General features: G+C 33.8%; 4 protein-coding genes across 5 annotated transcripts; 3 read left to right on the forward strand and 1 right to left on the reverse strand.

Moving 5' to 3' along the window:
* Positions 1 to 236: 236 nt before the first annotated feature.
* LOC108476223 (wall-associated receptor kinase-like 10) lies at positions 237 to 1,803 on the forward strand. Its single transcript, XM_017778364.2, has 2 exons — positions 237 to 1,439; positions 1,554 to 1,803. Exons 1-2 carry the CDS (start codon positions 581 to 583, stop codon positions 1,604 to 1,606), a joined length of 912 nt encoding a protein of 303 aa, XP_017633853.1. The 5' UTR covers positions 237 to 580; the 3' UTR covers positions 1,607 to 1,803.
* Positions 1,804 to 2,252: 449 nt separating this feature from the next.
* On the reverse strand, positions 2,253 to 7,021 carry LOC108476222 (hydroxyproline O-galactosyltransferase GALT4). Its single transcript, XM_017778363.2, has 7 exons — positions 5,885 to 7,021; positions 5,408 to 5,640; positions 5,040 to 5,330; positions 4,830 to 4,958; positions 4,520 to 4,690; positions 3,261 to 3,368; positions 2,253 to 3,137 (listed from the first exon to the last, which is right to left on the reverse strand). Exons 1-7 carry the CDS (start codon positions 6,741 to 6,743, stop codon positions 2,928 to 2,930), a joined length of 2,001 nt encoding a protein of 666 aa, XP_017633852.1. The 5' UTR covers positions 6,744 to 7,021; the 3' UTR covers positions 2,253 to 2,927.
* Positions 7,022 to 9,055: 2,034 nt separating this feature from the next.
* LOC108475585 (exocyst complex component EXO84A) lies at positions 9,056 to 13,774 on the forward strand. The gene is made up of 7 exons (XM_017777568.2): positions 9,056 to 9,420; positions 9,684 to 9,781; positions 10,238 to 11,285; positions 11,618 to 12,133; positions 12,767 to 12,955; positions 13,062 to 13,198; positions 13,282 to 13,774. The coding sequence occupies exons 1-7, from the start codon at positions 9,292 to 9,294 to the stop codon at positions 13,442 to 13,444; spliced, it is 2,280 nt and encodes a 759-aa protein (XP_017633057.1). The 5' UTR covers positions 9,056 to 9,291; the 3' UTR covers positions 13,445 to 13,774.
* A 4,087-nt stretch (positions 13,775 to 17,861) lies between these two features.
* On the forward strand, positions 17,862 to 20,708 carry LOC108475536 (LRR receptor-like serine/threonine-protein kinase FLS2). Of its 2 annotated transcripts, XM_017777508.2 has the most exons (2): positions 17,862 to 18,849; positions 18,909 to 20,708. In XM_017777508.2, exons 1-2 carry the CDS (start codon positions 18,841 to 18,843, stop codon positions 20,559 to 20,561), a joined length of 1,662 nt encoding a protein of 553 aa, XP_017632997.1. In that variant the 5' UTR covers positions 17,862 to 18,840; the 3' UTR covers positions 20,562 to 20,708. The 2 variants fall into 2 exon arrangements, with proteins under 2 accessions (XP_017632997.1, XP_017632996.1); XM_017777507.2 differs by having other exon boundaries at positions 17,862 to 20,708.
* The last annotated feature ends 5,498 nt before the right edge of the window (positions 20,709 to 26,206 follow it).

Genomic DNA, 26,206 nt, shown 5'->3' on the forward strand with positions numbered 1-26,206 from the left:
CCAGGGTCCTTAGTTACCCATGTATACCAACACATACAAACACACTCAATTTCCTTGTTTTTAATCAACTGATAATATGGAAATATGTTACCATACGTTAATTAATCTTTTAATCAACTTCTTTACTTTCTCTTTTTTTTTTCAAAAGAAAAAAAAAATTCTTGAATAGACAAATAGAAGTTTTAAAAGTGCATAGAAAACCAAGTCATCATTACACAGCAACGGGAGCAATACTTGAGAATAACAAGGCATCTACAGGGAAAAGTGAATGATCCTAAAAGCTAGCCAGCCTCACACCGAAAGTCATAAAACCAATCCCTTAAAACATAAAGTACAAGATGCTTCCTTCTACCCATCCATCCATCCATTCATAGAAACTTTGGTCGAATTCATAAATTTTATGTTAAAGTTGTCGGGATAAAAGATGATCAAATTATAAATTTTCGAGAAAAAAACCGCTCTTTAAAACCACCTTCTCATTCATTTCGTGGATGCATGCTCATTACAATATATACCAATCCCACTCCAACATAAAGCATCTCTAGTTTCCCTCTCCAATTCTCTAAGCTTAGCCGAAGCAATGAAGCTAAAACATCACTCGTCCATCACTCTCCTCCCCTTGCTCTCTTTGATCTTTCTTCCCTCCTTGGTCTCATCTCAGGCCTGCCAGAGAACCTGTGGCAATCTCCCCATCAAGTTCCCCTTTGGAACCGGCCCTGGCTGCGGTGATCCGCGCTTTCAACAGTATGTAACTTGCGACCAACAAAAACTCACCTTGACAACACACACCGGAAACTATCCCATAACCAACATAGACTACAGCAACCAAGTCATATACATCTCGGATCCTTCGATGTCGACTTGCGGTTGCTCTCAACCGAGCAAAGGCTTCGGCCTAGATTGGGACGCACCCTTTTCTTTCACGGACGACAACGTATTCACTCTCCTTGACTGCTCCACCACTTCGTCACCCATTTTCAGATCCAACAGCTATAATGTTGATAACAGTAGTGCTGTTCCTCTATGTGACAAACAAGGTGCTCCCATTTGTAGTTACTTGTACTCTTGCAGGGCAATTAGCATGCTCAATCTCCCAATATCCACATGTTGCATATACACACCGGTAGATCTCGGCCCCTCGTTCGAATTCAATTTGCCGAAGCTGCAATGCTCTTCGTATTCCGCGTTCTATAGCTTCAGTGGCCAAGAATCAAACCCTGATAACTGGAAGTACGGAATATCGCTTAAATATAAGTTCAACGTTTATAATGACTACCCGAACGCATGCGCGGATTGTGAGAAAAGCAGCGGTGCCTGTGGATACACCGGAAGCTACAATTCATTTATTTGCAACTGTCCTAATGGCATAAACACCACCTCTACTTGTTTCTTTGTATCATCGTTTAATAATGGGCTGAGGCTACTCCCATCGCAGACGGGTATTTATTCCATAACTTACATCTTTACTTTTCTTTCAGTGTTTAATATCGATCACTAGAACTAAAAGCCGAGCACATGACATCTTTGGTTTTGTGATCTTTAAATGGTTGCAGGAACTTTGTTGGTCTATCCACTGGCATGGATACTGGCTATGGTCCTGCTATAGGCACCAATCAAAGAAGGGCAAGATTCCAACTTCCAAAATGAGTTAAATTTAGTGCTGCAAGTTTTACGTTGCTTTTGTTAACTTTCGCAATGTGAGATACCAAAAACTCAACTTGTCAAAATTGGGAAAAATTGCTTTTATTACATGTTATTATTTGCTTTCAACACATAAAAGGAAGAAGGATTTGCTTTTCTTAACCAGTGCCTTAAATATTATTATTTAGTTGCTTTTTTACATTAAAGGCATGGTTTTTAGTGAACTCAAGAAATGTGCAAAATGACAGTTACCTTTCTTATTGTACACAAAGGGGATTACCTTGGTGATGAAGTAAGTTGCATTTGATATGTAGAGCAGGGGAGTCCATATGTAAAAAGTGATTAAAATTCCAAGTTGAAGGAAGGTGTAGCTAAAAGACAAGAAAAAATAAAGGGGGTAAATGGAATAAGATCCCTCGTTATCCACTGGAACAGAATCGCTTTCACTGTAAAGGCTGTTTCTTTATTTTTGATAGTAATGGCTTCCATGGCGACCCTAGAAAAAAGTGAGTGATAAAAGGATGCCTCCGCTTTTATTCTCTCCTTCATTTATATACACTTAATACCAACCCACAAATTGAAGAGTTTGGATGAAAAACCCAAGAAAAAAATGAATATGCAAAATTTATATAGCACCAATTATGAAAAGACCATAAGTCTAAGCCCATACAATGAATTTTAAGCCTAGAAGAGACCTAAGCTGAACAAGGAGGGGAGCCACCACGTATCACTAGGTCATGCAGAAAACAATACTTAATCCTTAAAAAACTCTAGTTAATTACAAACAACCTGAAAACAAAGAACTGTAAATTGATGTGTTGTTTCCAATGTCAATGTCCATGATCCTTCCCATAGATCTCGATGTTAACCCTAACGAAAAGTCCTTCCAAGTTGTGAACGTCCATTGGCTCGAGATAGAGGTCAGCGCTTTGGTTTGAATGTGGTCAAATTCAGTAATTTAATGAAAGCAGACGTCTACATGTCATCCCATGAACTAGTGGGATTGGATTTGGGTTATCTTCCTTAAATTACACGCGTCATCTCAATTACAAAGTTGGTGTGCTTCGCATATAAGATTCCTTCACCCTCTTTGGAAGGTTAGACAAAATGGCCAAACTGATTAATTGTTTTCTTTTTAAAAGGGGGGGGGGGGGGGTAAGCAATTCTCCCCGTATATATACAGAGATTTTTACCATGACCGCAAAATTTGTGTCTCTGTTTTCCTTTCTCAAACTTACCCACATTGTAAGTGAAAATTGTCTATTGATTTTCTTCTGTTTAATGGGTCATCTCATGTTGCAGCATTGGGGCCTTCCTTGTTTTCGTAATTTATCCCACATGCATAACATTTGTCTAGGAGATTGGTAATGCGCAGTGTAATAATCCTCGATGCATCCGAACTGGCAAAACTTCAAGCTGTGTTGGTACTCCACTGCTTTTGAACTATTGAATTTTTCCACCCACATTCCCATGCTCACATCTTCCATCTTGAATAGCTGCAACGTGTAGCTCAATGGTTTTACTAAACTAAAATTGAATCCGATGTTTGTTCGTTAACGACCATGCACACACATATACAAAGAGCAAGGACTGAGAATTAAAATAAATAGGTGACTTACTCGCAACTTGTGATTCTCAAACTCATCCACAATAAATTGCGCAATATCAGATGAAACTATGTACCCCGGACCATTCGCATAGGGAGGATATTCTTCCTCTGGCCATTCCTGAAAATCACAAAGTAGAAATTATGTTATTAACAGACTGATATGAACAAATGATGTTGACCTGCACGTAAGGAAAAAAATGCAGTAATAGTTATTGTCAAGGTGATAATTAAAGAGATAATCACTAGAGTCAGTTGGCACAAGGAAGAGATAAGAATCCCAAAATTCTGCAGAGCTAAAGAACAGCAGATGTTAAGAACTGATGATTTTAATCATGCAAGGAAACTATATTTGTGGATCGTTCTCCACTCAGAAGAACGGGTAGGTAGTCACAGTGAATTACAGAAAGGTAAGGCACGTTTCGTACTATATACAACTAAACTCAACTTTAAACCAGTTTACATTTTTTTTTTTACAAGGCAAACCAGTTTAGATTGATCATAAGAAAACATTTTCAGTTCTGCATGCCACCAACTCAGAGCAAGTTAAAAACTATCAATAATATATTGGCACAATGTTTATCTATTTTGTCACTTCGGCCCTATTTTTTTCATCACTTTGGCCCTCAACTTCCAAATTTTAGTTAAATTGCATTTTTTTTTTCCAGAGAAGCTGACAGAACTATTAAAATTTTAATGACAATGATGTGGCAGCTCACATAGCAGTCTACCTGCACTTCGATGTTGGCTTGGATATATTTTTTAAAAAAATTGTTAAATTTTAAAATAATTTTTATTATTTTTTAAAAATTTCATGAAGTAATGCGGACTGCCACATGAGCTGTCACATCAGTGTTGCTAAAAAATTTTAACAGTTCAATAAGCTTTTCTACCCGAAAAATGCAACTTGACTAAAATTTGAAGGTTGAGGACCAAAGTAATCAAATGGGTAAACGTTAGTTGTGCCTAAAATATTTACTAATTACAATATTCATACTCATGTTCCATGTAGCATCAGTCAAAAATGAGAAATAAATTTCTCATCTAAAAGGGGAATTAATTTATAACAGAAAGGAGAATAGGTATAACGAAGCATATCAAAATGCAAATAATGGTTAAGATGCAGTGATAAATATAGGAAAGCAAATGTAAAGGAATAAGTTATTCATATCAAATTCCACTGAACTTTAGGTGTTGAACAGGGAAAGTAAAGAAGGTGGGGATGACAAGTAAATAAAGCCTCAAGATTTGCGTTCAAGAGGAAGTACACACCTCATACGTTACTGCCCATTTACCGTTTCGCAGGGGTTTGTGGTAGTAATTCATATTTCCTATATACAGGCTTCTATCTCCAAGCTTCTTTGCTTCCTTAATCACAGGGTCTACCCGGACAAATGTATCATCGTCACACTTCATAATGTATTTTGCAGCCACCGTACGGATCTGTGAACAATAAGATACAATATAAAGGGTAGATCTTTTATAAACTAAAGAACAATATTGAATTTTACGTGTACATCTATGACAAAATTTCAGCAAGGGAAAAAGTAGGCAATGTCAGATCATCCGATCATTCACTCACCCCATATTCACAGATGGCAACTGTCTTAAGTACAACCAGGTCATAGTTATCCATGTAAGGAACTATAACAATATCACCAAAATACTCTGCTTCCTTCTTTAGTTCCACATTTACATCCTTTCTTCCATTCTAAAAAGAAACGTTGGTAAATATATCAGGCAAATGGATTTTCCAAAGAAAAGAACTTGTGCCTGTTTTGTCTGTCCTTACCAGCGCTACGAAAAAACGAGCAACTACTTTTGAAGACTTTATTAACTTATGTTGCACCCAGGACTTCCTCACAGCCATCCTCTCTGCAAAATGATTGCCAGCAGAAAGGATGCCAATAAAAAGCTCTACGTTCCCTTCAGGAAGTGGTGGCGCCTTCCATTTACTCAACCTCTCAAGATGCTTTTGTGGAGCAAAACTTGGATGTGAAGTGGGCAAAGCAGCAGCAAATACAGAGTGAACATCAAGATCACCCTTTAGAGATAACCCAGTAGCATCCTCAAGCACAAATCCCTGTAAATATCATCAGAAATTTGAAGACTTTATGTTATTCAATGAATCGATGAGCCAATAACAAGAGGATTACTTACAGTTCGATACGGAAATGAGGTAACATGGCGCCCATCAACATTGACATGGTAACCCTCCAATCCAGCACTCAGTGTGAGAACAAATAACCTTCCCTCTGCAAAAGGGTACGGCCAATCAAGTGCCACCTTATTCTTTCTTCCTATCAATCTTTTCAACCACCATGTAGCCTTTGATTCTTCAGAGCCATTGTCATCATCTCGAATCCATTTCTCACATTTAACTTGTCCATCAACTACCCCCAAAAAAGATGTAACAATCAGCAAATATATAGAATGGGTAATATAAGTAACTTGTAAACTACACCCTCCCTAGCAAGATCATAAAAGCAACACCACAACCAACTTCAATACAACTAACCACCGACAATTACTAGCAAATTCATAGACTTTTTCCAACCTACATTCTCCATTTACTTGGTCAGCATGCAAACAATTGGACTGAAAATAATAAATGAAAATCATTAAAAAGAATTTGACCTGTTTCCTCATCAGCTCTTGACTTCCACCCTTCGCACCTCAACGCTGTTCCCCACTGCATTCGGTAGCAAGTATTCTGCTCGATCACGGGCTTCCCGCTCCAATCTCCTTTCAATCTTGGATTGAAATGAAGAATCCGCGGCGGATCCTCGCCTTCAACCGTCTTCAACCCTTGCAGCTCCATCATAAACTGCGTTACCATCACTGACTCATCCCCTTCTTTCAAGATTGCAATTTTCGGGTCATACTCTGCATGCGCCCAATGCGGCATCCCAACCACCGTAATGTGGGACCCTAATGTTAACCCACAGGGTATGACCAAGACCCGACTCCGGTTCACGAACTCCGACCCGGACAAGGAAATTGATTCCGAGCACGATCCGGTTCGATTTTGCTTTTGATTTTGCAGTTCGGGTTCTGAATCGGACTTGTTTTGAGGCGATTGCAGGTCGTCCCAGAGTTTCTTGCCGACAACGAAGGCGTGTCGTGCGGTTTTGTGCAGCACCGAGAACTCGTCTTTAGAAGCGTTGCTGTCGAAAGAGCTTTCGTTGAAAAGAAGACCCGATACTTCCTTGTACTCCCACATTCTATGCGGCGGCGTCCTGCTTCCGGCTAGACGGACAAGTTTCGGGTCATCGGTCGGGCGAGCAGGCGCCGATTTGTCGGTGAAGTCCTCTTCGCTCTCTAGAAACAAAGGTCTCGGCAATGCGTCGGTGTAAAAGCCCGCCGAAGCGGTTTTGAAAACCAGCGGGATTTCGAAGCTCATGAAGAGAAGGTAAAGACACAAAACCCCCATCAAGAACTGAACCAGCCGAAGTCGACTCAGCGACACTAACGAGTCAAATTTTGCTAGCTTCATCCTTTACTTGAAAAACTCAAAAGCGTTGGCCTGGGTTTATGGAAATAGGTAAAGAGCTCAAACCCTCGATTTGATTTGCAGGGAAAGGAGAGAACAGAAGGTTTGGCTTGTTTTAGTTAAGCTGAAAGCATTCAGAGAATGCATAAGCAGCTCTTCAAAAACAGAATGAAAGAGAAAGACTGAGAGAGCTTCATAGAATGGAAAAAGGAAAGAGCTTTTAATTCAAGTCATTTTATTTTAAATTCCACTCTTTTTTCGAGACAAAACCTTCAAATTTTACGCCCAAAAAGTAAGCAAAATTATTATTATATTATTTTAAATGTCCTTTTCCCTTTTCTAACTTTACTTCTTGTTAGTTACCAAGTACAAACTAGCTACATTTTAAAAAAAAAAATTTATGAGTATGTAATGATAGTAACTATTATCATCGCACTCACTAGTTAGTTGGTTGAGTCTTGATTCGTAATTTATATGAGTTTACATATAAATAGTACTTGCACATAGATGAATTCTAGATGATGATACGTATTAATATACTATTTTATCGAGTCTTGATTTATATTTTATATGAGTTTATACATGTATAATGTATGCATGAAAAGTTGTCATATCTATAATTTTTTATTAAATTTATTTGTAAAATACTCATGTGATAAAATAAATTTAATAATTTGAAAAGCACATTTTAAATTAAATAAAATATTGAAATAAAAGTAATTATTTAATAAATGTGGAGGTTACATTTGGGAATTTGGTTCTTTAAAACATGAGTTGTATAAAAGAGTTAAAACCCATAAAACTAAATGTAAATGTGAATGTGAAGTAGTATATTTTATTAATAAATTATAAATTGATGAAAATGGAAAGAAAGAGGGAGCTTTTGGCACTTGTGTTCGGTAGGTGGAGTTTATAATCGTTGGAAATGTCTTTTTGTCCTTTTTTTTTCTTTATTTCTTTTTTGAAATTTAAATTTTCATCCAACAACCACTAATAAAATATTAATTATTACTATTGAAAAGGAGAAAGGGGAGTTGGAAGTGCGTGGTTAGCATCTTAGTGGAATAAAGACAGAAAGGAAAGATTTGTGACTGAAAATGACGGCCAAAACCTTGCCGTTTCTCTCTTAACACCTCATTAATTTCTTATCCATTTTCTACTCAAAAATCACTGAATTTGAATCATTTTTTTTAATAATTAAAATATTAATGGATTAAATACTCAATTGGTCCTTGTAATATTGTGTTAGAAGTAATTTAACCTTGATACTACTAAAAAGCGAGGAAAAAAGAAAGATAATTGTTCACTGATTATTGAACGGGAGCTATTTATATTTGTAAAAGTTATAATATAGTGGAAACAAAAAAAAAAAGATAAATGCAGTTGTTACAAATCCATCCTTGATTGTTTTTATTAAGCTTTTGAATTTTTATATTTTTATGAATATTATATTTCTTTTAAAAAATTAAACAACTATGCATTTAATTTAAATATAAGAATGAGAGATGGATTTAATTGACCGAAAACTTTTAAGTTAATCAAAGTTGTCAAAATTCATTTTATTGATGTAATTCAATTTAAAATTTTGTAATTTAATTCAATTTAAATTAAAAGAATTTAAACAAATTAAATTAAAACTTTATAGAAAACGTGACTAAATTTCAAGGTGCAATGCATAAATTTTAGAGTATATATATTTAAAACCTGTTTTAAAGCAAAATAAGAAAAAAATGGATATTTAATAATTTTAAATTTTGTAGAGTCAATAACTCAATTTACTATTTATATTATTTTTTATAAAGTAATTTTTCTTAAAATTTTTTTGGAGTGAATTGGCTCACGAGCTCCGCCACTAAATATATGTGATTGCTAAATGTAATATTTATTTTCAATGCGTATGTTTTGTTACTTTTGTAGTTATAATAATTAAAAATTATATATTGTTAACATGCAAAGATTATTCAATGCTAAATTTTTAGCATAATTTTAAATTTTATTATCTTCTTTTCCTCTATATTATAATGATAATATATATTTATATTTATATTTATATTTAAGTTCTTAATTGAGTTTGTGTCATAAGTTAATCATACATCAATTAAATTTAATTAACATAATTGAAAAGTTATCATATGATCAAAAGTTAGAAAATTAATTTTTTTAAGAATTTAAATTTAAATGTATAAAAATGTGATTTTAATTAAAATGGTAAAATTAATTAATAAAAATGAAAAGATCAACGGAAGAATTTTAAGTTAAACTCAAGCCGAAATAAATAAATAAATAATATGGTCAGCTATCAAAATAGTGATAAAAAAAAAAGTAAAAGAAATAACGGCTAAAATAAATCTGAAACTAACAAAGCGAGTTCTACGTTGTAATCCAATAAGAGCAAAACATGCCCGACTCTGCTTCCCGATTTAAGCTCTTTGTTCCTCTAAGACTCTTCCCTTTTTTTTTTATTTTAATTTGATTTTATATCTTATGATCGCTTAATGGTGATTTTGGGCTTCCGCTGGTAACATTTGGGTTCAGATTATACGAAACAAAAATGAGCATAGGTGATGTATCGGAGCTTGAGAGTAACCTCACTCTCAGCGATCGCTTGAAGCAATTCAAATCATCGCAGTTCAACCCCGAGGCTTATCTCCAATCCAAATGCAACAACATGACCGAGAAGGTCTCTTCCTTTGTTTTCCATTCTCTTTAGCCCTTTACCGCTTCCTATCATTCATCAACGCGCACATCATATGTATGTCAATTGTCAAATCATCTTATACATAGATAACAACGACTATATATGTCAGTCATAATGATTTGTGCGATCAAATGGGGAAAAATGATTTGGTCTGTTATATAACAAGACGGTATTACTTCCTTTCATAATATTGGTAATGGTGGAGACATTGAATTTGGTAGATTGTTTTTTTTTTTTTGTCGCAGGAGATAAAGCATGCTTGCTCAAACTTGTTAGAATTACGGAAGGCGTCTGCAGAGGAAATGCGTAAAAGTGTTTACGCTAATTACACTGCCTTTATACGGTAATTCCTTGATCTTTTCCTTTCATTCTATATATTAAGGTTTTTGTTATTCTCTCTCTAAGTATCCTTAAGTATGAGCGTCGGATATCTATATGTGTCTAACATTTAATATTTTATGTTTAAAGGGGAATAAAATAATCAAAGCAGCTTTTAAAATGCTTATTGTGTTTCGGGTTTCTCAGTTGTCAACATGTTATTGTATAATTTCAGCCCTTCCATTTCATTGTGACCGTCTAAGGTTACTGGGAAGTTGTCTAAGCTTTAATGAATTTTGAATGATTGAAAAAGAAGCAACATAATGATATTTCCCGGTGATCAGTAGTTGGGCGATAGTAGATAGATTAGAGGAGGCCCATATGTTGGCTGTCTGTAGGAAAATGAATAGCAGAAGCTTAGAACTATTCAGGATGCAACTTGACTTTGCATCTCAAGTCATAGCATTGTTTGCGTTTGAAGTACATCCAAGGAGATTACAATTCTAGAGGGGGAGCTGCTTTCAATGAGGAATCATCTTTCTACTCAGGCAGCTTTAGTTCATGGTTTAGCTGAAGTTACCATCCTTGATTCCTTGACAACTGGTGCTTACGAATTGGAAGAGGAGAAAGTATCTGGTGTTAAAAGTACAAAGCTTAATAAAACTGAGAAGTGGTTTATCAAATTTGAGGAAAACCTTGAAGTTCTATTGGCGGAAAAGAGAGTGGATGAAGCTATGGCTGCATTGGATGAAGGGGAACAAGTAGCACAAGAAGATAAGACTAAACAGAGCTTAAGTCCAGATGCACTCCTAAGATTGAAGAATGCCCTCACTTCGCTGAGACAAAAACTAGTTGATCAGCTTGCAGAGACAACTTGCCAGCCTTTCACACGAGGGGCTGAGCTCCGTTCAGCTGTTTCATCCATTAAAAATCTTGGGGATGGTCCTCGTGCTCATACATTGCTACTCAACTCTCACCAGCAGAGGCTGCAGCGGGGTCTGCAAGTTCTTCGTCCTTCAACCAATTCTTACGGAGGAGCAACTACTTCATCTCTTTCGCAGCTTGTATTTTCAACCATTGCACAAGCAGCTAGTGATTCCTTAGCAGTTTTTGGTGAGGAGCCTGCTTATTCGTCTGAACTTGTAACTTGGGCTGTCAAGCAAACTGAGGCATTTGCACTTCTCTTAAAGAGACATGTTCTTGCTTCATCAGCAGCTGCTGGGGGTCTAAGAGTTGCCACAGAATGTGTTCAGATATGCCTCGGCCATTGTGCTTTGTTGGAATCTCGTGGATTGGCCCTTTCCCCTATCTTAATGAGGCATTTTAGGCCGTGTGTCGAATTAGCATTCAGTGCCACCTTAAAAAGAATTGAACATAGCACTGCTGCATTAGCTGCTGCAGATGATTGGGAGCTTTCTTATGCACCAGCTGATGCACGTTCTATCTCTTCTACTTCATCTCTTAGCAGCGCAAGTATGTCACAGGCAAAGCTTTCAAGCAGTGCTCAGAAATTGAATTCAATGGTTAAGGTAATTATTTTACTCCTCCTCAATTGATCCTAACAGTATTTTTGGGTTCATTCCATCTTTCTTTTACTTTTATTGTCTTTTTAAAGTTATTTGCTTCTTTCTCAAAATCGCCATAGCTTGTCTAAGACCTGTCGGATATGGCAAAATTTTATTTTGGCTTGTCTTAGGACACCTAGTTTTACCAGTCCCATGTTGAAGTGAAGAATGTTAAATTTGATTAATGTCGTGATAAAACAGAAGTAAAATACTAAAATGCCCTTTTAATTCTTGTTTTGCAAGTTTCAGAATCTTTAGTGTTCCTAATCCTAATTGTGCATTATCTCTGGTTGTAGGCATTTATGGAGGATGTTGGCCCCCTTGAGGACCTTCAATTGGATGGTCCAGCTTTAGAAGGTGTTTTACAAATATTCAATTCCTATGTTAATCTGTTGATAAGTGCTTTGCCTAATTCAATGGAAAATGAAGAACATTTAGATGGTTCTGGGAGTAAAATTCTTAATATGGCGGAGAGTGAATCCCAACAGTTGGCTTTACTGGCCAATGCATCATTGCTAGCTGATGAATTGCTTCCACGGGCTGCATTGAAGGTTTTGCCATTGAGCCAGGCTAACAGAGTGGATGCCACCCCTAAAGGCACTTCAGATAGACAAAGCCGTGTTCCAGAACAAAGGGAATGGAAGAGGAAACTACAACGTTCTGTTGAACGCTTGCGAGATAGCTTTTGTAGACAACATGCCCTTGATCTTATCTTTACAGTCGATGGGGACATCCGTCTCAATGCAGAGATATACTTAAGTATGGATGGCCAAACTGAGGAACCAGAGTGGTTTCCATCACCCATTTTCCAGGTAATATATTTGCAAATTTATTGTGAGATTTATATATGTATCTTTTGTTTTCCTTATTACTGACATAAGCATGCAACCTGAAAAGAAGATATGCCATCTGATACATTCAAGCCTGATGAATGGAGCTCGAACGGTGCTCTGTAGTATATAAACATAATTGTGCTGTCCACTACACTTTTTTTATATATGCATTTTGTTCTTTGATATACAGCCGTTCTCATGTATAACAGAATTATGGATATGACAACATAACCATAAGATATTCTTCTCTTATTGCTACATCTATGTTGAACCAAGTATGCTAACTTTATAATTCAATGTTAATTTCCTTGCTTTTCATTAAATAGACACATGGAAACCATGTTTATGGACTAATTAAAAGCCACCATTTTATGTATATGTATTAGTCATAAAACCACCTATATTTTGGGTTTGATTGTTAATAGGTTCTGTTCATGTTCTTGTCTTAACGTTCTGTATGTGTAGAAAGGCAAACTATAATCTTAAAAGGAGCATAACATAAATCTGTATCATTTTCTGTGTAAAGCAACATAAATGCTAGTCTTTAATCATCACAAAAATGAAATGTTTGATCTTCTCTCTCACTAGTATAGTGGTTTTATGTTGTTCCAGGAACTGTTTGAAAAACTGACAACGATGGCAACAATTGCAACTGATATGTTTGTGGGAAGGGAAAGGTTTGCCACACTTCTATTAATGAGACAAACTGAGACAGTGATCCTTTGGCTTTCTGATGACCAGAGCTTTTGGGAAGAGATCGAGCAGGGTCCGACTCCTTTAGGTCCTCTCGGTCTTCAACAGGTATACTCATAATCACACACAACAGGGAAAAAGCAAATTCATGTACAATGCACTGTGCTAGTAATTAACATCATCATATTATATCTTCCTTTTCATTTCAATGCAGCTGTATCTGGATATGGAATTTGTTATAATTTTCGCTTCTGAAGGCCGGTATCTGTCTCGAAATCTGCAACAAGTTATCAAAAACATAATAGAGAGAGCAATTGATGCAGTGGCCGCAACCGGAATAGATCCATACAGGTACCTGACACACGATCCATATCATCATAGGAACATTTTTGTTTTGACCTCAAGCTGATGAAGCCTTTTTCGTGTTTTGGCAGCGTGTTGCCGGAGGATGACTGGTTTGCCGAAGTTGCTCAAATAGCAATCAAGATGTTAACGGGTAAAGGCAACTTTAGTAGTATGGATGGAGATGTACTAAGCCCTACAGCAGCGGCATCTGCAGCGCCAATCGTATCTCAAGGAAGTAACCAAGGTCTGTAGGCGTTCCTTTCAGTTATGCATGTCACAGTCACAGTCACAAAGCAAACATGCTATCATTGATCATTTATCCCTCATGCATGCGCTGGCGTTGAATAAAATACAGGTTTCTAGATCATGGTATCAACTTTCAACAGCATATATACTATGTAGGAATGCAGAGCTTTCCATAGATTGTTTAACAGGCCAAATGAGCTTATTCTCCAACACATTTTCCAGTTTTAGTGTTGGGTACTTCCAAATGTTTACTTAAAATAGATGTGATAAATTTTAAAACTACAAACTCTTTGGTTTTACAATAATATAAAATAGTTTCATGTCTATGACTATAAATACATATGTAGTTTTGAAATTATATAAAATAAAAAAATATTTTTACTGCTTTTATAGATTCAGATATTGAATTGATTATTTAAAATAAAAATTCAAAGCGATATAAATTTGAATAGTCATTTTCCAATCATTTAAATTTTAGTTTGAATAGAAGGTATATTATTTATTAGATGATTGTTTGATGCAGAGATGGTAAAAATAATATGAACTTCACGAATTTTTTAAATCGAGTTTAAGGCAATTTAGGAGAATTTAATTCTAAAATGGATTAACATCAGATTATGTTTAAAGAAACCTGTCTATCTCAACATAATTATCAAAATATCCTTATATATAATATTAGATTCAGGTTTTTATTTTAGCTCTTCCTATAAGTAGACTCTTTATTTTTCATAAAAAAAATTCTACCCGCTCATTTTTTTCAAATTATATTTTTGCTTTGCTGGCAGTTTTGTTGGTTTTTGGGCAGGTTCTTGACCGTGATTTCTTCAACATTTTTTTTTAAAATTTTAATTCAGACTATTTTACGGTTTTATTTTGTCCACATTTTTTTTAAGCTCTGATATGTCCAATTTATTATTTTTAAAGCAGATGTGATTTTATTTTAAATTTTAATTATTTTTCAGAGTACATATGAAATTTGTCAATTTAAGGGTGTAGGCAAATCTATTAGAAGCTATTTTTGAAATGCTTTGAGATGATGAGAAGGAAGATAAACTAACCGAGACTTAGCCTTTTGTGCTTTACTGGTATGATGAATCTTCTGACAGTTTTTGACATTTTTTTTTTGTTGATTGGTATTCATCATCCTGTTGATTTGATGACAATGAGGTTAGGATGCAAATTTTAACAATTTAACTAATTTAATGCATTTTTATTTGTCTTTGAATAATTCCAATGTTGCAATTATTGATTTTTTTTAAAAATCTTATAAACATAATATTTATGTAATGATTTATTTATTATTTATACTATATTCATAATAATATTTAAAGGCTCTGTGAACCCATAAATTCCCTTTTTTTTTCTTTTATATCATTTCATTTCCTGAAGTCTTCTATAAGCCATGGGATGTTTTTGAATTATCTAAAGAATCATTTATGCCTAAGTCCCCAAAAAAATCATCTCATTTTTGGGGATGACAGCTGAGAGGAAAATGTTGAATTTCATCACGCATCCACAAACCTAGCTTGCAATTCTTGGGGTTCTTTTCTAAATTATGGAAAATATGACACCATTTATTCTTATCCATCAGTTTTTGGATGTTCTCTTTTTTACAAATTTATAGTAAAGCTTCATGAGTTCTATAAGTTAAAAAAGTGTCATGGGTTATATTGGGTTAGATGGAGTGATTGAAATTGATATTTAATTTAAGAATGAATCAAATTGAATGAATATCATATTGAGATTGAAATGGTGTTTCGTTGGATTGTGATATCTAATATCTTAATAATTAATATTTTAAAGAAATTAAAAATAAATAAATTAAGTATATAAAGGTGTTTTTTGAAATTAAAAAATTTCAAGCTTAATTTATTAAATAATAAAAGTTATTGAAACATCATCTGTAAATAGCATAGTCCAGGAAATCCAAGTATGAGTGTGGAGAAGACAATCCTACGTTCTCCTTTCACTCGTCCCAATCTGTATAGTCTCCTTGCTTTCCTGCTCTGTTCCATTCTCTCACTCCGTAACATTATCACCTTTGACGAACAACATGGAACAATAACAAAATTATAAAAAATATATATCCCCATCCAATGGGTGACGCGTAAGCAGCCAAATCCAATGCGTGATGGATATGAACTCCCCAATCCCCATCCCCATCCCTCTCTTGTTTATATTCTATGTAATTTTCTTACACCCAAAGGAGCATGCATCGTATTCACAATTGTATATCTTATATAAGGGTGTTTCATTTTTATACATATCTAATTATTTGTAAGCTTAACTTAGAGTCAACACTAATTCTACTGAAAAAATCAAAAGATTTTTTTTTTTAAAAATAATAATAAATTAACGATGTTTCATCATCTCCACCTTACAAATCTTTACTTATCATTATGGTCAATGTTATAGAATCTACTCAAATATCTCTCTTTGTCATCCCGCGTTACATTCTATTTCATTTGTATGCAATCACTTTCTTTCTCTCCATCAACTATTATATTTTTAGTTTATATAAATTTTGATGTATTAATAATCTCTTAATCATATAATTTTTTAAGATTTAATCAACTCTAAAACATTTTCTTTTTATGTTAATGCATAAAGTAGGCAGATGAGAGTTGTATTAAAGAAAATTTAATTGTGATTGCATATCAAATATTATTATTGTTATATGATATAATATAAGGCTAAGCCTGTTTGAACTTGGTGTAAAATAGTCGAATCTTCTAATTAGTAAAATAAAAAAGGTGGAAATGAGTGAAGTATCGACATTATTTTCCAACGCTTCAATATTTTTTTTAATAAGTTGAAATAACCCTTCAATATTTAAATCTCATCCAACTGCTTAATTGCTTTACAACAGCTTTAAAGTCTTTACCCATTGGCTTAAGATCCTTCTTGAAATTCCAATCTCGAAAACAACAACTGCAGACGGCAGGCTTTCATGCGAGTGCATCAACAAGTAAAGGAACCTTTGAATTTGATGCCTCCTCCATGGAAGTTTTTCTTATACTTTATTATTACAATATTTGTAAGCCTGGACCACCCGTTATCTTAACAACATGCCCAAAACCTTCATGCTTCCAATGGAGAATAATGTCACTAGGAGGGAAGGGTAGGTGTCTTGTATTTAAATTACACATCTTTTCAATTTTAGTAAAATTACAGAATGATATTGTGATTATTGTAATTAACCCGGAAGTCAGCTTGTGATATCTGAGTCCAAGGAAGTCTGAGTTCGTAACAAATCTAAGCTTGAAAATTCGAGTTTGAAAAAGTCCAAATCCGAGATAAATCCGACTCAAAACTCAAAAAAACCCAATTTTATACCAGTCATAATAGACATTAATAATTAATATAATGTTATGATATTAATTAAAATATAAATAAATAATAATTCTTATTTTTTTAAATGTATTCATAAGCATTACATATTTATATTAATTTTTCATTAATAGGAAAAATAATTAATAACATTTTATGTTAATTTATAAAGGAAATATTTTTAAAATATTTTAAATACTATAATTATATATGTAAGATATATATATAAAATTAATCATTATTAAAATCTATAAAATTTAACTTAATATAATCATATATTATATAACTATTATTGAAACCGAAACCAATTACCTAACGACCTTAAACCAATATACCAATTAAATTAGTACATTACTAATACATAAAATCATATTATAATATATAACTAGTACTTAAAATATTAATACATATATAAATATTATTATAATAAAAGATATAATATTACATAATATTATAATTTTAATCATCGGTGCATATATGTAAGCCATTAATATATTATATACTATATGATATGATATAGCATTAAATAATATAGTAAGAGGGCTAGCTTTCAAATGTACAAAAAATATAGGGACTTAGACTATATTTCAACCATTATAATAACAAACAATAATATATGATAATAATTAATATATTATGTGTTACTCTACTATTATAATATGTAATATAGTGTTATATAATGAAATAATATATTTTATAATTATTAATATAATAACTATTATTATATTATAGATTATAGTAAAAGATATTGCATCAATAGTTATGTGTAATTTAGTATATTAACATACGTGTTTATAATTATAACTAACATACATAAAATATTATTAAAAATTTAATATTATATTTTTATAACAGTAATTTAAATTTGTGTTGTCATTGTATAAAAATAAAATGTATTATTACATTCAAAATTAAAATATTTATAACTTATAAAATTTAAAATTATTTAGATCCATCATAACCTGTCCAATTTTATCTAAACCTGAATCTGAAAAAATCCAAATCCGAAAAAACTTTAATTCGAGTCCGTTTGCGGGCTCTAATTGTAATCATGGTAATTATATTCATTTCCCATCATTATATAATCAAAAAATAAAATTCTGTCATAATGTTAATAAAGGCCGAAGCAATGCGTTCATTCTTGGCAGCCAATAAAAGCTCGTAAGGAGCAAAGAGAAAAAATAAAAAAAGTCAAACAAACGCCATCCAACTTCCCGTTGGCAGTAGCTGGCGGAGGCGGGAGGTGGAGGTTGGCGCGAGGGCCTACCACATAAAAAAATAGCTATTCTTTTTATTTGGTCGTAAGAAAAGGGGTATTGGCATCAATTACGGTGAATATGAGGAAAGAAAGAAAAAATGTCAGGGTTAGGAAAAAGAATCATTTGAGCATGTGATGAGGTTTTGCATCAAGTAGTTGGTGAACTGGATGTCAGTAGATCTAATCCTGGGCGGAATAAGTAGATATTCTAGTTTGCAGCACCCTCAACCACAGTTCAGACTTAACAAATATCTTTTTGATAGGGTTTTCGTAAAAACCAATTGAGAATTATATTTCTTGTCGTTTTATTAAGAAATCTTTCGCCTAAATTGGCTCCCTTTATAAAAAGAAGATCATAATCTACACACCTGCTTTTTTAGCATAACCAAACTGTCCGGAAAAGACCAAGGACAAAAGAAAAAGGCAAAATCAATGTCTCTTAATTTGAGGGTTCATCAGCTGAGCCAAATTACTGCCCCCATTCTCTTCTTTAACTCGCACCCAATTTCACTGTCCTGCTTTTCCTATTCAATCACACTGATAATAGTGAGAAAGTTAGCCATATTGTAGCTTAAGTCTTAAGAGAATCAGCTGTCCATGACAAAAATGGGTTGTCAAATGTTATGGCTTCTTCTAGCATTGACTCTGATGATGGCGACAGTCTCCACAGGAGGAAGCATTGTTGAAGAATGTGACCCTGGTGACCTCAAAGGTCTCGCCAGTTTCAGGGGCGGAATCCATATGGACACTTCAGGTCGGCTAGCGAAGTGGGTCGGTCGTCGCTGTTGCAGATGGCAAGGTGTTTCCTGCAACAATGAAACTGGTAGGGTCACTGAAGTTCATCTACCTGGATTCATTTCCACCGCTGATTTCGTCTTTCAGTCTCAGATGGAAGGCTGGTTTTCCCCATCAATCACACTCCTCACCTCGCTTGAAGTTCTCGACCTTGGAGGACTTGCAGGCCTTTCTGGAAGAATTCCCACATCCATTGGTCGTCTTAAGAACCTTAGAAAGCTTTATCTTTATGGAAACAAGCTGAGAGGGTCCGTGCCAGAAAGCATTGGTAAGCTTTTAAAACTTGAGGAACTTCACATGCATGAGAATAGATTATCTGGGTTTCTTCCTCCTAACCTTGGTTGTCTTAAAAATCTCAATGCTTTGCTTCTTCATTCAAATAGATTCACTGGTAGTATTCCTGCTTCATTCTCCAACTTGACAAATCTCATGCATTTAGACCTTCATGACAATTCCCTCACTGGTCATATACCACAGAATATTGGAGACTTGCAGCTTTTGAAAGAGCTTGATCTTTCAGATAATCTTTTGAATGGGGAAATTCCAGCTTCAGTAAACAATCTAACATCCATTTCAGTCATGTATTTAGATGCTAATCATCTAGAAGGAGAGATACCATTTCCATCAAATTATGGTCAGATGCCTCTTCTTGGATTTCTAAGGCTGCAAAACAACCAACTAGGCGGGAAAATACCACCCAATTTGGGATATCTGGTCTCCCTCCAAAGGGTTTCACTTGAAAACAACAGGCTTGAAGGAGCAATTCCTTCTAGTTTAGGTAATCTAGAAGCTTTGACAGAGTTGTATCTCAGCGGCAACAAGCTATCTGGAGTTATACCAAAGTCATTTGGTCAACTCTCACATCTCATACTCTTGACTCTTTCTCATAACTCAATTCAAGGTCCATTGCCTAATGAAATGTCTGCTCTCCAAAATTTGCAAACACTGGATCTTTCATTCAACAGTTTAAACTCCATTCCAAGGTGGGTAGCAGAATTGCCATCTCTTTCCCGAATCTATTTCGCAGGATGTGGAATCAAAGGACAAATACCAGACATGCTGAAATCAACTCCAAGTCCAATACAGGAACTGGACTTATCAGCCAATGATCTCACTGGTGGGATACCAGCATGGATGGGAAGCCTCACTCAACTCTACTCCTTGAATCTTTCAAGGAACCATCTCAGTTCAAGTATTCCAGCTTCAGTTGCAGATTTCCAGGAATTGGGAGTGCTGGATCTTCACTCAAATAACATAACAGGCTCAATGGAACATGTTTTCAAGATAGGAACCAGTTTCCCAGGTGGTTCACTCACATATGTTGACCTATCTGATAACAGCTTCACAAGTGGAATCCAACAAATTAGTGTAGGAACACTGGAGAGAGTTGTGTATCTTAATTTATCACATAACTTACAAGAGGGTAAATTGCCAACATCAATGGAGAAATTGAAGGCATTGCAGAGTTTGGATTTGAGCTATAACAAATTTGGTTTCGGCTTGGTAGAGGCGTTGGCAAATCTAAGCCATTTGGAGACACTGAAGCTGCAGAGAAACCAATTTACTGGTAGAATACCTGCTGAGTTTTTGAACCTAAAAAACCTCAAGGACTTGGATTTATCAGACAATCTTTTAGTGGGGGAAATCCCTGCTGGCAAACCTCTTAGTGACTTTCCCCAGAGTTGTTTCACTGGCAACACAGGTTTATGTGGGAAACCCCTTTCTCCCTGCAAATCTTGAATTACTTGGAATTTTTTCCCCCCCAAAATTGCTGTATTATTTACCAACATTTACTATCTTGGCATGCTTCTCATCTGTAAATACTGATGCTACAGTCAATGGATTTCATTTCACATTGTGTTTCAGCATGAAGATAAAAAAAGCAAAGTTATGAACATCAATGCATGAATATGATTACCCACAATAATCATTTCTAAAGCCCTGTTGCCATCTGTCTCCATGCCTTTGGGCCTAAACCAGGAATAAGAGCAGAGGGCTCTGGACTTAATGGTAATTCATATCAATGCTGCTACGTTACTTAAGATCTAATACCATTTAAAGACACTTTCCCTCATTCTATTTCAATTAAATTTTATTTTTTTGTTATTAATTAACATCAATGTCGAATCGGGTTTATTATATTAATCTTAAACCAGGTCCTCTGATTGAAGCCCACATTATTGCCCTGATTACCTGTATTATGAAAATTTCTACTCGGGGGTTTTTTTTTTTTTTTTTTTGGAAATACATGTCGAGGTTGGAACTCGAGCTCAATAGTTTACCCCAAAATTTTATTGTTCTAAAAATATATACATATCTTGAGTCCAGTCTAAGTTTTTCCTTTATTTTTTAGTTTTGAATGGGCTGCAATGCAGGCCCCCTGCAGAGCTGGATGCTGGAAAATATATATATATATATATATATATATATTTAATTAATTTTTAAATTAAATTTCAATCACAAACCCTGTTTGTATGAATCAATTCATGAGATTTGGCCTTTCATAGGTGTTCCATCTTATAATTTATTTTATACATTTATTAAATCATAAATTCTTTCTAGTTTACAACAAAAATACTTTGGAAATAAAATATTATTTCCAAGAATAATATTTTATTAAAAACAGAATCACAAAATTTTAACTTTTGTTCAAAAATACTATTAAAAATAATATTAAACTGGCACTTAAACATGCTTAAACCTATAATATCTAAATTGCTGCCATAAAAACAATGTCAATATTTACTAAAAAAATTGGTGTGAATTAAGCTAGCAGTAAGTTTACTTCATTCAACAAGTTTTTGTTTTTTCTTAAAAAAAAAATTAAAAGTCAAAATATATATCCAAGGCTGGATCCGAACTAAAGCTCACGAGATAAAAGCATGAATATTGGCCTCGCGGGACACATGTTTTTTTTAGACCCTTAACCTAAGTTTGTCTGGGTTGGGTTACAACTGTTTATGGGCTAAATTATTAGTTCAAATTTAAGGGCACGTTCAAAATTTAGGGAAGTTTAAGTAAAATTATTAAATTTCAAAATAAACGTAGACAAAAAAATTAGGACTATTTAAAATATAGATCAGGCTCAAACTTTTAAATGTTCAAGTCTCAGTTTAGCTTTATCCTTTTAAGTTTATAATATTTTATATTATGTTATTTTTATATATGATACAATTTATAACACATTAAAAATAAAAATAAAACCTATACTAAATATATAATACTATTTTAATGTAAACATTGCAATAATATTAAGATGACAATATAAAAAATTCAATAAATAGAAAAATATTAAAATAAAATAATAAAATATTTTTAAAAAATAATATAAACATACCTAAAATGAGTTTGGGTTAGTCTTTTGTAAATATAGATAAATTTAGGTAAAATTTTAAGTCCATATTTCGTGCTAAGCTAGGGCAAGCATAAAGTATATTAATATCATGCTTAGCTCGGCCCAACTTATGCAACACCTCTAGTTGTAAATTGCTTTTATTGTAGGTGTATAATATATCTAATACTATTTCGAATTTGAATTAATTTAAATCCATATCAATTGGAGTACGGATAATATTTTGTATATAATATTTAATATTACCCATAATAGTTAAATAGAAGATAAAATGTGTTTGAGTGTACTCAAATTCACGTCGTGATGCCAATTAAAATTAAATTCAATCTATAAATAAATACAAACTTAAATGAATTCACATAATTTTAATAATTATTTTAAATGTAAAATGATGCAGGGGAATAACGGATATTTTACTCAAGTATAGCAAAGCGACTTGCTTGCCGAGGAAAAGAGTGGGCATATTACTAGATGGAGTAATTGAGCACGTGACATTTAACTTTTTTTAATGAAAGAAATAAAGAGAGTGGAAAATGGGCATAGGAGATGTATTTTTCACATGCGGATTATAACGAAAGGTTGGGAAATGCAAATGAGGTGCAACTCTCTCCACATGGCTGAGAAGTGAGAATGAAAAAGAGAGCTCCCTTGATATGGGAGCTTGGAGCAAAGCATACGCCTTTTACCTACACTTCGACAATGGATGGGACATATGATATACAGTTTTACAAGTTTGAGGATAAATGTGAAAGTTGCATCCCACTTTCTTTTATCCATAAATAAATTAGAATAATGGTTTTATATTTTGAAATGAGTGGAAATCCATGAATAAAGGCGGTGTTAGTAATCCTAAACGTGGTGAAATAAAATTGGGCCACAAAATCCATTTTAAGCTAAGGAAGCAACTTATCTTTTCTGGTGATTATGCATGCCTAACTAAGTTATACATGAAAATGGAAAGTTCGGCAGAAGCTGCTATCTACCCTTATTACATATATTTCACCTTTCCCGTATTCTTTCACAAGTGAATAGGGCTATTCACTAACACTGCACGTGATTAATATCTTAGTTCCAAAAATTTTTAAAAAAATTTGTCAACATTCAATTATTCCATCACGTGCTCTTGTTCATTATATTTGTTGAAAAAGGAAAAATTCTCAACTTGCAAGAAAATCTTAACGTTGTTTCAATATTGAAGATTGTAAAATTAAAATGAAAACTAAACAGCAATATTTATATAATGAAGACAAGGGAAACGCGTCATAATGATAGGCGAAGAGAATTCATTCAATACAGCTATAAAGGGACCTCAATTATGGTGTATTAGTTGGATTCCTAATTGTGTATTACAGCTCATTCTTTTTTTGGCACGTGGATTTACTAATTTTGGGTTTACAGCATTATGTACATCCAAATCAATTGCTTTTAACTTCCTTTTTTTTTTTTGGCTTCAATGATATTGGAATGATAATATTGGGATTTCTTTTTAAAATAATTACTTATTTAGATATCATTTTATGGAGCTTTTATTTAAACTATTGTAATTTCCATATTTTCAATTTTAAAATAAATAAATAATTACATTTTCAAACTAAAATTCAACCCACAAGTAAAATGAAGTTGGTAGCAAACAAGCAGGAAAAAGGACTATGCTAAATTTATTATCAGCAGTTGAGAGTGAGGGGTGAAGTGGATTCATCAACATTATGGACACCATGGTGTCAAGATTCCTCCTCGATGAGACATCTATAGTTTTACCTTATAATTTTTTTAAAATTTCCACCTACACAGGACTATGACCTTCCAATAGAAGAATAAAATTTTAATTAAACAAGTTTTGGTCACCCATATTTACACTTTATCGTATATATATTATTTGTGTCACATCTCAAAAGTCGGTTTAGAGGATTTAGGTTTGTGGTTAATTGATTGATTAGATTTAAGTCTGAATACACATGATCGTTAAAGTGTGTTAATGTATATTTTAGTGTAACTGGGCATGATTTGTATGATCTATGTATGATATACAATATGCTAGAATAGAAAAATTGACATAAAAATATAAAATAGTATGCATAGGCGTCAGTGTGTCATATATAGGTTGGACATGTTTTATTATCTTTGCAATTGAGTCATGATTTTTATCCTATGCAATTGGAGTCTCTAAATGCTATGAAATGACTTGAAAATTTACATGATTAAGTCTTATTTGGATAATTCCAAATAAAAGGTTTCACTAAAATTATGATTTAGTCTTTAAACTTTGCTTTAAATAATTAATTAAAGTATTAAAATAATATAAATAGGTTTTCTTCTATTAATTAATCTAAAATGAAACTTGATTACGAGGTTTAATTTAAAAATAGTGTCAGGACCTAATTGAAAAAAAGGAGAAATATGGAGTGACCAAAAGGGCAAATTGCCCAATTTTTGGGAAATTAGTCTTCCCCCATGAATTTTCATTGTCTTCTTTTTCCCTCTCCTAACCTAAACCCCCATCTTAAGTTCTAAAAGTAAATACTTCAAGAATTTAATTATGTTTAAGTCATGTCAATTAGAAATTATGTAAATTAAGTAACTTATTTATTATTTTAATAATGTTATGTATAGTATTATCGGAGGAAAGTAATGTTGATGATACAAATTTTAGTTTAAGTCATGAAATTATGGTAATTTACAATAATAGTGGAAAAAGATTAAATTGTAAAATTAATAAAGTATGTCATGACATTGTATAAAGTGGAAAGAGGGCTTAAGTAAAGAAGTGTTAAAGTTATGGTGTTATATGTGATAAATGTGTAACGTAATAAAGAATATGCAAGTAGTAGCCCTTCCTCCCATTTTATTATTTTTTATAAATTGGGGAAAAGTCACACCCCAAAATAAATATATATAGTTAAAAAATAAAATCAAGTAAGAAATAGATTTCAAGCCTAATTGTTAAAGGTTAGCTTCTCTCCTTTATAATCCTAGGTTAAAATCCTTCATTTTCTTTTTATTTTGGGAATTCGACAAGTCTCAAAAAAGAAAGCAATATGTACGATTAAGTGTCTAAAATAAACAATGAATAAGACATAAATTTAATGATTAGGTGTAACACCCCTTACCCGCATTCAACACCGGAATAGGACACGAGGCATTACCGGACTTACATCGCAAGCAAGCATACAATTCTGAGTCATAAATTTTTATCCAAATTAAAACCATTTGTGTTCAATCATAAAGTCCCTAATACGAGCCTATGAGGCCCAAAACATGTTTTGAAATGGTTTGGGACTAAACCGATAACTCAGGGAATTTTTACAAGACTTAGAAAAAATTTTGCTATGTACAGGGGTCACACACCCGTGTGGTTTGGGACACGCCTGTGTGGGAAGGCCGTGTGATCACACACGCCCATGTCCCTAACTCGTGTAACTCTCTGTTTTGCAAAGTATGAACAAATTGAGGTCATACGACCAAGTCGCACGCCCGTGTGTTAGGCTGTGTGGTTAATTTAATTTTCATAAAATAGGTGCAAACTTCACAGATCGGGACACACCCCTGTGCTTGAGGCCGTGTCCCTCACACGGCTGAGACACACGCCCTTGTCTCTGCCCGTGTGCTCAATTCTAAGCATTTTGTTTCTCAAAATTAAGGTGCAGGGGACACACAGCCAGAACACATGCCCACACACGGTCTAGACACACATCCATGTGGACAAAATAAAGGCTATTTACCAAGCCATTTGTCACCTTCATTTACACCTATTCACACACAAATTCAATGACATAGATCATGGTATACTTAGGCAACCAAAACATCCATAATCAAGGTTAGACCATATCATTTCATTATCACACATAACATACCTACAACATATTTTCCTACCAAACTAAATCATACAAACTCACACCCACAAGTACTAACAAAAATACTTTTATCATGCATAATTCTTCTTAGATTTCCTAGCATACCAACAAGCCAATCCCAACTATTCAACAGCAAAACCATTAAGTCACATTTAGCCATTCACCAATCATATATAGACCAT

Source organism: Gossypium arboreum, chromosome 3 (assembly GCF_025698485.1).
Source record: "Gossypium arboreum isolate Shixiya-1 chromosome 3, ASM2569848v2, whole genome shotgun sequence".
Taxonomy (NCBI): Eukaryota; Viridiplantae; Streptophyta; class Magnoliopsida; order Malvales; family Malvaceae; genus Gossypium; species Gossypium arboreum.